Raw genomic sequence first — 11,879 nt, 5'->3', positions numbered from 1 at the left:
GATATGATTCAGTGATGGTGACAAATGATTCAGTGATGGTGAATGATTATATCTCAGTAATGGTAAGAGATGATTTAGTGATGATGAATGATTATAGCTCAGTGATGGTAAGATATGATTCCGTGATGATGAATGATTGTAGCTTAGTGATGGTGAGAGATGATTCAGTGACGATAAATTATTCTAATTCAGTGATGATAAGATATGATTCAGTGATAGTGAATGTTTATAATTCAGTGATGGTGAGAGATGATTCAGTGATGGTTCTGTGATAAATTATTATAGCTCAGTGATGGTAAGATATGATTCAGTGATGGTGAATGATTATAGCTCAGTGATGGTGAGAGATGATTCAGTGATGGTGAATGATTATATCTCAGTAATGGTGAGAGATGATTTAGTGATGATGAATGATTATAGCTCAGTGATGGTAAGATATGATTCAGTGATGATGAATGATTATAGCTTAGTGATGGTGAGAGATGATTCAGTGATGATAAATGATTCTAATTCAGTGATGGTAAGATATGATTCAGTGATAGTGAATGATTATAACTCAGTGATGGTAAGAGATGATTCAGTGATGGTTCTGTGATAAATGATTATAGCTCAGTAATGGTGAGAGATGATTCAGTGATGATGAATGATTATGGCTCAGTGATGGTAAGATATGATTCCGTGATGATGAATGATTATAGCTCAGTGAAGGTAAGATATGATTCCGTGATGATGAATGATTATAGCTTAGTGATGGTGAGAGATGATTCAGTGACGATAAATTATTCTAATTCAGTGATGATAAGATATGATTTAGTGATAGTGCATGTTTATAATTCAGTGATGGTGAGAGATGATTCAGTGACGATAAATTATTCTAATTCAGTGATGATAAGATATGATTCAGTGATAGTGCATGTTTATAATTCAGTGATGGTGAGAGATGATTCAGTGATGGTGAATGATTATATCTCAGTAATGGTGAGAGATGATTTAGTGACGATGAATGATTATAGCTCAGTGATGGTAAGATATGATTCTGTGATGATGAATGATTATAGCTTAGTGATGGTGAGAGATGATTCAGTGACAATAAATGATTCTAATTCAGTGATGGTAAGATATGACTCAGTGATAGTGAATGTTTATAATTCAGTGATGGTGAGAGATGATTCAGTGATGGTTCTGTGATAAATTATTATAGCTCAGTGATGGTAAGAAATGATTCAGTGATGGTGAATGATTATAGCTTAGTGATGGTGAGAGATGATTCAGTGACGATAAATTATTCTAATTCAGTGATGATAAGATATGATTCAGTGATAGTGCATGTTTATAATTCAGTGATGGTGAGAGATGATTCAGTGATGGTGAATGATTATATCTCAGTAATGGTGAGAGATGATTTAGTGATGATGAATGATTATAGCTCAGTGATGGTAAGATATGATTCTGTGATGATGAATGATTATAGCTTAGTGATGGTGAGAGATGATTCAGTGACAATAAATGATTCTAATTCAGTGATGGTAAGATATGATTCAGTGATAGTGAATGTTTATAATTCAGTGATGGTGAGATATGATTCAGTGATAGTGAATGTTTATAATTCAGTGATGGTGAGAGATGATTCAGTGATGGTTCTGTGATAAATTATTATAGCTCAGTGATGGTAAGAAATGATTCAGTGATGGTGAATGATTATAGCTTAGTGATGGTGAGAGATGATTCAGTGATGGTTCCGTGATAAATGATTATAGCTCAGTGATGGTAAGATATGATTCAGTGATGATGAATGATTATAGCTTAGTGATGGTGAGAGATGATTCAGTGATGATAAATGATTCTAATTCAGTGATGGTAAGATTTGATTCAGTGATAGTGAATGATTATCACTCAGTAATGGTAAGATATGATTCAGTGATGATGAATGATTATAGCTCAGTGATGGTAAGATATGATTCAGTGATGATGAATGATTATAGCTTAGTGATGGTGAGAGATGATTCAGTGATGATAAATGATTCTAATTCAGTGATGGTAAGATATGATTCAGTGATAGTGAATGATTATAGCTCAGTGATGGTAAGAGATGGTTCAGTGATGGTTCTGTGATAAATGATTATAGCTCAGTAATGGTGAGAGATGATTCAGTGATGATGAATGATTATGGCTCAGTGATGGTAATGATTATATCTCAGTGGTGGTGAGAGATGATTCAGTGATGATAAATGATTGTAATTCAGTGATGGTAAGATTTGATTCAGTGATAGTGAATGATTATAACTCAGTAATGGTAAGATATGATTCAGTGATGATGAATGATTATACCTCAGTGATGGTGAGAGATGATTCAGTTATAAATAATTATAGCTCAGTTATGGTAAGATATGATGGTTGGTGGTGATGTGATTCAGTGATGGTTCAGGAATTATTCAATGATGGTTTAGGGATGATAAATGATTATAGATCAGTGATAGTCAGTCAAAGTAAAGTTTAGTGATTCCTTTATGATGGTGATTGATGACCATGTTAGTATAAAGTAAAGATAGCAGGCTGATAAAATTAGTTAACAGCAAGTAAAATTCATTTTAATGTGCGAATTGTAATTTTGGAAAGTATTCTAGTATGTCAAATATTTTAAAGCTTTACACAAGCAGAATTGTATTTTCTACTTTATTTTTTATATATATGAAAATTTACGTGTTTTTCTATTGTTAATGGACTGAACTCACATTTATGCTAATTTTTCATTTCATGGAATACTGCAGTTTTTATTCAATTATTTATTAGCTGTTTTCCACATCATGTATAAATGAGGTCTTTAATGAGGTAAAATGTTGACTGTTTTCTGTGAAAGACGTTGAGTACAGTGTGTGATAGTTGTGAAGTGGTGAGTAAGGCTGCGTGATGCTTCGTGCAGGTGACTGTCTGTCAGCATCAGCAGCAGAGCTCGTGAAGGAATCACCGATCAAACAGCATCTCTCTCTCCACTGCAGTAGTATATACACACAAACCGGCTGCTTTTATCCTGGATAAAAAGTTGAAATCGCCGGTGTATGAAGCGCATTTGCAGACACTAAAGGAAAACAGGGATTATATCGCGTCTTTTGTAATGGTGAGTTTATTTCCTTCGCATTTCTTCATTCGCGGTTTGTAGCCATAGCGATACATAATAAGCGTGTACACTATGACAAAACCGGCATTTGCCTCGTGAGTGTTTTCTGTATAAATATATATATTTTTTATAAAATATCCAGTGGTTTGTGACTGTGTGCTGTTGTGTTGGCATCGCAATCTTCTGTAATTGATTTATGGGAATGTACCGATGTGTCCACACCACTTTAAAACGATACATTTGATGCAAAACGTGTGTCGCAAACCAGTGTTCAAATCAGTGTTTTTGTTTCTTTGGAAAGACGACGGAAGATGTAACGTTAAGAAAATGTCTAGTCACATCTCACCACCGCGAAAATGATATAAACATACAAACAAACATATTTTTGCATAAAAACGGAAGATTTATTTGCAAGTATATTTTCCTCATAAATGAAATGGATTTACTGTACGATTTTACTCATGGAGATGTAAGCAAATAAATACATAAACAATAATAATATTTGGGTAGAGATGATGATGGGAATATAATGAGAATCGTCCTGAGAGAATGAGTATTATAAACTTATAAGGCATCTGGAAACATAGCCTAATGAGAACTTGAGGGAGAATGATGTCACAATGCAAAAATGTAACAGACTTCATTTGAAATATGATTTGATATTTTGTTTCTTATGACTGGGATGTGAAACATGACGTGGACACATTCTTATTGAGATACACACCAAGAGCAAAGACATTCCCTAAATGAAAACAGACATCACGCGGCTCATTCTTGTTTTCCTTGCCAGAGAAATGTAACCAATGCATGTTACAGTAAAGCATCTAATAATCAGCCAATTCTATTGATTTTCCTTTACAATAGATCTGTCGTCTTTAACGCTTCACAACAGCATCAATAAATCAATTCAGATTGTGCTTTGACTGAAGGCATGCAGTGAGTCACGCCACAGATGAATTCAAGCTTCATGCTAATTCAACTGCATCTCTTCTCTTTCAAATGTTTGTTATTTTGCCTCTTTTAATATGCGGTAGTGACTTTTTATTCGGCATCTCTTTTGACCTTGCCATGTCTTGACATTATGTCCCTTATTCAGTTTATGTGAAGCATTGTGTTCTGTATATTAACATAAATAACTATTTTTTTAAGAATGCGTACAGTACGTCTCTGCTTGCATGCTGGAAAAAACTGAGTTGAAATGACACTAACCCTTAACGTCATAACAATGTAAAAAGCACATGATGTTAAATGATGGTGGTTATTATTGGCAGACGCTGTTTTTCTCTTGGCTGTAAGATCACAGATCCTGGTCAGAACCAGACCCGTGTCCAGCTGGAGCACAATGTCTGTGTTTATAAAGATGCTTATCAGAGCCCAGAGTGTGTTTAGTATCTAAATAAAACCTGTTGTTCGATGTTTTTACGGCCTCCTCTGCTATACTGTACAAGGATTGCAATAACAGAACAAAGGCAAGGAGAGAATATTTTATCAAATCTGTACATCAACATTTCAAACATCGTGAAGACGTTTCCATGTCTATCTTGTTTTCTTGTTGATTCATTTTAGGTGAATCTGATGTATTTGAAATTTAAAATAACGTCTGTGCAAATGCCCTCTTAAAGGTACCAAAATGGTTCTTGTAGGGCATCGTCTAGCACGTTTATTTTTAAGATTGTGTGTCATCATGTGTGTTATTTAGTATGATTCATCAATTATGTTTTCTCTATTCATAAAGATGTGTTGGTCACAGTCAGTGAGGTGGAGATCACATCTTGAAAAACTGCAAGCAGATTTTAAATTCGCTCTCAGTAAATCTTCCTCACATACATTTCCCATAAACCCCTGCCCACTCGGCCCCTCCCTCCACAGCGGCCCTATGCACTTCAGTGATCAAAGATTATTATTTCAGATGGCAGAGTATGTAATAAAGAAGATGGGGACTGATTCTGTGATTAACTGGTTTTGGTGGTCGTCCAGACAGAACAATGACCTCTCTGTTGCGTTATATCATATTGCTCAATAGCAGACACTGCAGTTGAATGAAACAGCTCAGTGTGTTTTTAAAACAGTGTATCGTCTTTTATTTTACAGGGCTGTGTGTGAGGTCTCCAGAATCAACAGTGAGCAGAATGCATAGAAACACGGCAAGGGAGGCCTTCCTCCTGCTCTTCCTCATCCTCAGTCTGGTAAGAGTTTGTGTTCTCATGGATGCAGATGTGGATGGTAGTTTACTGGGTGTGCGTCATCATATGCTGCAATAACATTGAGGGGTAAAGGATGGTTTTTAACAGCGCTTTTTTTTAGATGGTGATTCTGTTTTTCTCGCTTTTTGTTTCAAGAGAGGTTACTTCAAAGAAAAAGATTTTGCTATTTTTTGTATTCGATTTTGGTGATTTCCCTTGCAGTGTCTTAGCTTTAATCTGATAATAGAAAATGTAAAATGTTTGAATTGTGGTAAATGGAAAAAATACTTTTAAAAAACACGTTATAACGTGATAATGTAGAAATATTTTAATATGTCTTGCTCTTGTAGGGTCTTCGAAAGAGCAATGTTACTCATTCAGTTTAAAAATTAGCATAATGTAGCATTACATTGTCTGAAAAATTATCAGAAAATTGTCCTAATTGGTCGAACTCCTAAAAGGTACCATTAAGGTACAGATATGTATACATTTGGTACCAGTGTATATCTTTGATGTACTTATATGAACTCTTTAGGTGCAAATGTGCACTTTTTGATAGGGTACCGTTTAAGTGACGGCTAGGGATTATTGTTTGACCATTTTTCTGACACTTTTCTGAAAAGACAAGTAAGATTTATACCTCTTTTAAACGTGGTCTTCATCTTTTAAGATTTTAACAACCTTAAATCAGTTTTAAAGATTTAAAGAACTTAAAGAATTTTAGGTTTCATTTCGGTATCCAGAATTCCTAGGAGAAATGAAAATAGACATAAAAAAATCTGTCAACAATTTCATAATATTACAAAGATATATAAAATTACTAATTGAAGAGTTTGGTTCCAAAACGCAATAAATCCATTTTGAGTAATTTGGGTAAAAATGTGTTTTCTATACCAATAAAGTGAAAAGATGAAAACCACTATTTTCTTTTACAAACTTTCACATAGCATTATTAATTTTCATAATTTGATTTTCAAAAATGTATTATAAAAATTGATTTTTTTTTCCACAAAATGCAATAAATCAACGTCAAGTTTTTTTAAAATGCTATAAATCTATTGAATAATAGAATTGAATAAAATATATAAATGTGCATTAATCTTTGCCATGTTTTATTCATTTAGTTGACTAGATTAAAAAATTAAAATTAATGGCATTAATCAAAACACTTACTTTGTCATATTGTCGCTGAACTTTTCTGACAGCGCTCAGCTGTAAAATGTTTTGTTCCTGCTTGATTTTCGTTGACTTCGAGTAAAATAATGTAAAGTTTTTCATAAGATCCCCTGGGGTCAATGTGTTAGCATGAGAGAAGATTGATGCTGTCGTGTGAGAACAAGCAATGGCTGGCATTTTTCCTTCTCCCGACTGCATCTCATATAAATTCTTTTGATGACTGACGTTTCTTCCCCATCACAGAAAACAACCACAGGTTTATCAATGCCATCAAAATTACTATTTTGTTTTTGTTTGTTTGTTGATCACGAAGTACAAAGTAGATGAGGAAAACTAGGATTCTGTGTGTATTCAGAGCGCCACCATTATTGTTTACAAAGCTAAATGGTGCGCTGTGATTGGTTGAGCGGATTTATTGCGTTCTGTAGAAAAGGAGGACTGGCGTTTATCGTGTTTTGGGAAAAATGGGAGAAAAGATGACAGAATAACACGGCCGATATTTTATTTTGCGTAAAACCTGATACAATACTGATTTTGTCGGTAACTCATAAAAAAAGTCTTCAGTTAGTAATTATAAAAGATAAATTTGTTTTGGAGGAACAGAATAAAACACCCGTATGATCCGTCCGTTTTATTTTGTAGTAACCATGGCTTAATGGCATATTAATTACACTGAAAAAATTATTCATTTAATTTTCTTAATTTTTTAAGGTAAGTGGTTGCAATCAATTTATTTAAGCTACATTCAAACAAAAGTTTTTTTTATTTTATTTTATAATTTTTTTTTTAAATTTAGCTTAAAGAAATTGATTGCAACCACTTACCTTAAAAAAGTGAGTAAATTAAATGAATAATTTTTTTTCATTGAAAAAACATGGTTTTACTACAACCATATAGTTTAACCATGTTTTTTGTAGCACAACCATGGTTATTTTGTTCTAACCATAGTAACAATGATTTGTGTTATTATTTTTGTTTAATCTGCATTTTACAATGGTTAGTATTATTTCGCTTTTATTAAACAAACAGAAGACAAAATTTAACAAATGAAGAATACTTTATGTAAAAATAATATCTATTGCTTATGTCTATAAATGAACTCCCTGGCTCCACCTTGCTTTATGTGGTCAGCAGTACTAGTGTGACAGCATCACTCATAAAATTATCTGTGATTTTTGGATGATGTTATTTTCTCTTAAATCTGACTCGAATGCAGACAGGCCCTTTAAAATATAGACTCCCCTATATTTAGACCCCTATAAATTAAGTCAAATAAAAAGGTAAACCAAATATATTCATTCGTTTTAATGCCACTCATTTCATAAAGACAAAAGCAGCTGTTAGTAAATAGTATCCACATACACTCACATATAGGATTATTAGGAACACCTGTTCAATTTCTCATTAATGCAATTATCTAATCAACCAATCACGTGGCAGTTATTTCAATGCATTTAGGGGTGTGGTCCTGGTCAAGACAATCTCCTGAACTCCAAACTGATGTCAGAATGGGAAAGAAAGGTGATTTAAGCAAATTTGAGCGTGGCATGGTTGTTGGTGCCAGACGGGCCGGTCTGAGTATTTCACAATCTGCTCAGTTACTGAGATTTTCACGCACAACCATTTCTAGGGTTTACAAAGAATGGTGTGAAAAGGGAAAAACATCCAGTATGCGGCAGTCATGTGGGTGAAAATGCCTTGTTGCTGCAAGAGGTCAGAGGAGAATGGGCCGACTGATTCAAGCTGATAGAAGAGCAACTTTGACTGAAATAAACACTCGTTACAACCGAGGTATGCAGCAAAGCATTTGTGAAGCCACAACACGCACAACCTTGAGGCGGATGGGCTACAACAGTAGAAGACCCCACCGGGTACCACTCATCTCCACTACAAATAGGAAAAAAGGCCAGAATTGGATAGTTGAAGACTGGAAAAATGTTGCCTGGTCTGATGAGTCTCGATTTCTGTTGAGACATTCAGATTGTAGAGTCAGAATTTGGCGTAAACAGAATGAGAACATGGATCCATCATGCCTTTTTACCACTGTATAGGATGCTGGTGGTGGTGTAATGGTTTGGGGGATGTTTTCTTGGCACACTTTAGGCCCCTTAGTGCCAACTGGCCATCGTTTAAATGCCAAGGCCTACCTGAGCATTGTTTCTGACCATGTCCATCCCTTTATGACCAAAGCTCAAATCATTTCAAATTGGTTTCTTGAACATGACAATGAGTTCACTGTACTAAAATGGCCCCCACAGTCACCAGATCTCAACCCAATATCTTTGGGATGTGGTGGAACGGGAACTTCGTGCCCTGGATGTGCATCCCACAAATCTCCATCAACTGCAAGATGCTATCCTATCAATATGGGCCAAGATTTCTAAAGAATGCTTTCAGCACCTTGTTGAATCAATGCCATGTAGAAATAAGGCAGTTCTGAAGGCGAAATGGGGTCAAACACAGTATTAGTATGGTATTCCTAATAATCCCTAAGGTGAGCTTTCACTCCAGTACCCTTATAAAGGTTCCAAAATTGTACTATGCATACGTATGGTACCAAAATGTACCTGTGAGGTACTAATATGAACTCTTTGGTGCCAATTTTTCCCTCCTGAGAGTGTAACAAGATCATGGGCAAGATTATTAATAGTTCTATACAACTGATTACCCACCAGGTTGGGCATCTTGAACTAGTTACAAACCATGTTTAACCAGTCAGTGTATCATCAGAATCTGGTTTTAGCTGGATTTTCTTGCAGTGGAGGCACAGGGATGCCAATTAACTTAAATACAACCCCCTGATGCAGATGGCAAAGACACAAAGAATAACTTAAACCTCTGTGATGGTCCGTAAAAACCCCTGTTAATTCCCAGAGGGGTAAATAAAATCACGACACGCTTTTTGTCAACTTTATTTGTGCTGGCAGATTTTACTGGGGTTTTTTAATGGTTTATGGTGATGCTTCTGCTGCTGTTTGTTCTCATTGCTGTTGTATTGTTTTGCTTTATTTATTTGTTGTTGTGTTTCTTGTTCCAGATGTGGCCCGTACAGTCAGTGATCTCAAACTGCGTCATCAAGCGCGAGGAGGAGAGATGCATGGAGCGAATCGCGCTGCATGACCCCGAAGAGGACGCTGTGTTTGGTGAGACTGTAAAAAAAAACATTTTTTATGAGCAATGCTAAGATTCGCGGACCACCCAAACAGTTTTGCAGTATGCCGTTTGTATATTAAGCATTTACTTTTAGCCAATGTGAAGTATAACAGGTAGATGTGACTCTGAATTCTGAATGGATGAGCAGAATGTTATAAAGCAGAGGGCATAAAATGTTCATGTAATACCTGTGACCATAAATCATTTCTATATTAATCCATTGCTTTGTTGCTTGGCAACATAAAACAGCCTACATTTAGGCAACTGGGCTATTGAACCTGATAGAAGAAATCTTTCCAGATGAAAATGTACAAAAGCTATCACTGGGACGAGACCCTTCTAAAAGTACACCTTTGTATCTAATGGGTGCAAATAGTGCCATAAAGTTACCAATTGAGGAGCTCAGATGCTAAAGCCTCTAAACGTTAGTTTCCATATTTCATCACTATTTTGGGAGAATAATGACATAGTGAGAGTCAGATTCTAAAAGGTCAAGAGCCCACATGTAGGCCTAATTTGGTTTTACACATTTAGAACACTAAACCCCTACTCTAAACCTAACAAATCACAACAAACTATATCACTGGAAAGAGTGTAGTTTTCATATTTCAAGATCATTTGATAATAGAAATAATGTAGTGACAGTTTTTTGTTACATGATTTCTCCACCATAGAAATGCATATTAATTATAATTTATTCATAACACTATATCCTATTATAAATCTACAAACATGTTGACAAAGTACACGGCAAAAATTATTCATTCAATTTACTCAATTTTTTAGGTAAGGTAAAAAGTTTTTTATTTTATTTTACTTTACTAATCTTTTTTATTTAAATGTAGCTTAAATAAATTGATTGCAACCACTTACCTTAAAAAATTGAGTAAATTGAATGAATAATTTTTTTCAGTGTATGTATCATTGGAAAGCTCTAAGAATGTAGTTTTTATGCTTTAATAATAATGCAGTGACAGTAATTTATTCATTTGTGACAAGAGTATGCAGCAAACCGTTGACACCTAGTGGCCGTTGTTGGTAAAACTACTAAAAGTGTGACACAAACCTAATTTTTTGTGATTTTAACTTGAAATTTGGATCACATCTGCTTGAGACTTATGGCTTCATGTTTGCATTATTACTTTTATGAAATATTTACATTTTTATATATATTTTTAATAAAATGAATATGTTTATCTCTATTTAAACTTTTTATTAAGATTTTTACCTCCAGACACTTCTGTGAAGTGTATTTTTTTTAAAACAAGACAAAGATTAGGCTTCTAGACCAAAAAATGCTTGAGTTTTCACCCCCCCACCCCCCACTTAAAAGGGATTTGCGCCACTTAAGGGGTTAATGTAAAATTTCCCCATTATAAACAAATTATTCAATAGAAATTGCATTTGTTTATCTTCCATAAGTGTACTAAAAATTATAGCATTTTAGAGATCTGAGATATGACAACAAGTGTAACCATTAAGCCACTCATACATACGAGACCAAAAAACATTATTATATGAACTTAGTTTAGGGTGGTTCTCAAACTGGGGTGTGAGATGGTGCCAGGGGGGCCACAGTTTAATGACATTTTTGTAAATACATTAAATTATCATATAATTAAACTTTAGGAAACTAAGGCTATAACCAACAGCACTACTTAATATCTTTTGTTTAGTTCATCTTCTAAGTTTGAGATTGTTTCGTGTCATGAATTTTCTTTGGGGGGGGGGACACGAAGAGATGCAGCTTACACTGGGGTTTGCAAGTCATTTAAACAGACTTTTTTTACAGTGGGGCTTTAGCTTGACATTGTGTTGTATTCTTGATCTTCTAGTGTTTCTGTAACTTCTTTTCCTTATTTGTGGAGCTATTCGGGTACAGTGGTAAACAGGAAGCCAGGGATGTGACACCTGTCAGCAATTATAGAGGAGAGCAGTTATTTCAGAGATCGCTAGAAGACGTGTACTGTGAGATGTAGGAGAGAGAGAGAGAGAGAGAGAGAGAGAGAGAGAGAGAGAGAGAGAGAGAGAGGCTCATAGCGTAAGTTTTTAATCCTCAATGATACTTTAGATGACGGTTTGGTTTGGGGCAGGAAACCATAGATTATATAATGACAAACTATTTGAGACACTTATTACCTGCCCATCACACATTGTGGTTTTGTCATCATACTGTATTTTTGTCAATTGTGAAAGTGATTAGAAAGAATAATTTTCAAATGATATATGCTGAAAATAGTATACCGACTATA

The 11,879-nt window shown here is 34.8% G+C and overlaps 1 protein-coding gene across 4 annotated transcripts in view; it reads left to right on the top strand.

Annotated features, from left to right (window-relative positions):
* Positions 1-2,881: 2,881 nt before the first annotated feature.
* adcyap1r1a (adenylate cyclase activating polypeptide 1a (pituitary) receptor type I) overlaps positions 2,882-11,879 on the top strand; it is a 34,051-nt gene continuing 25,053 nt past the window's right edge. The window contains exons 1-3 of one of the 4 annotated variants that reach the window (XM_065276727.1): positions 2,882-3,115; positions 5,207-5,301; positions 9,512-9,617. In XM_065276727.1, the coding sequence (XP_065132799.1) occupies positions 5,245-5,301; positions 9,512-9,617 (163 nt within the window). In that variant the 5' untranslated portion in view covers positions 2,882-3,115; positions 5,207-5,244. The remainder of the gene's footprint in view (positions 3,116-5,206; positions 5,302-9,511; positions 9,618-11,879) is intronic. The other 3 variants (XM_065276728.2, XM_065276729.1, XM_065276730.1) reach the window with 3 other exon arrangements.

Source organism: Paramisgurnus dabryanus, chromosome 6, assembly GCF_030506205.2.
Source record: "Paramisgurnus dabryanus chromosome 6, PD_genome_1.1, whole genome shotgun sequence".
Taxonomy (NCBI): Eukaryota; Metazoa; Chordata; class Actinopteri; order Cypriniformes; family Cobitidae; genus Paramisgurnus; species Paramisgurnus dabryanus.
This window is presented reverse-complemented; position numbering and strand designations above follow the sequence as displayed.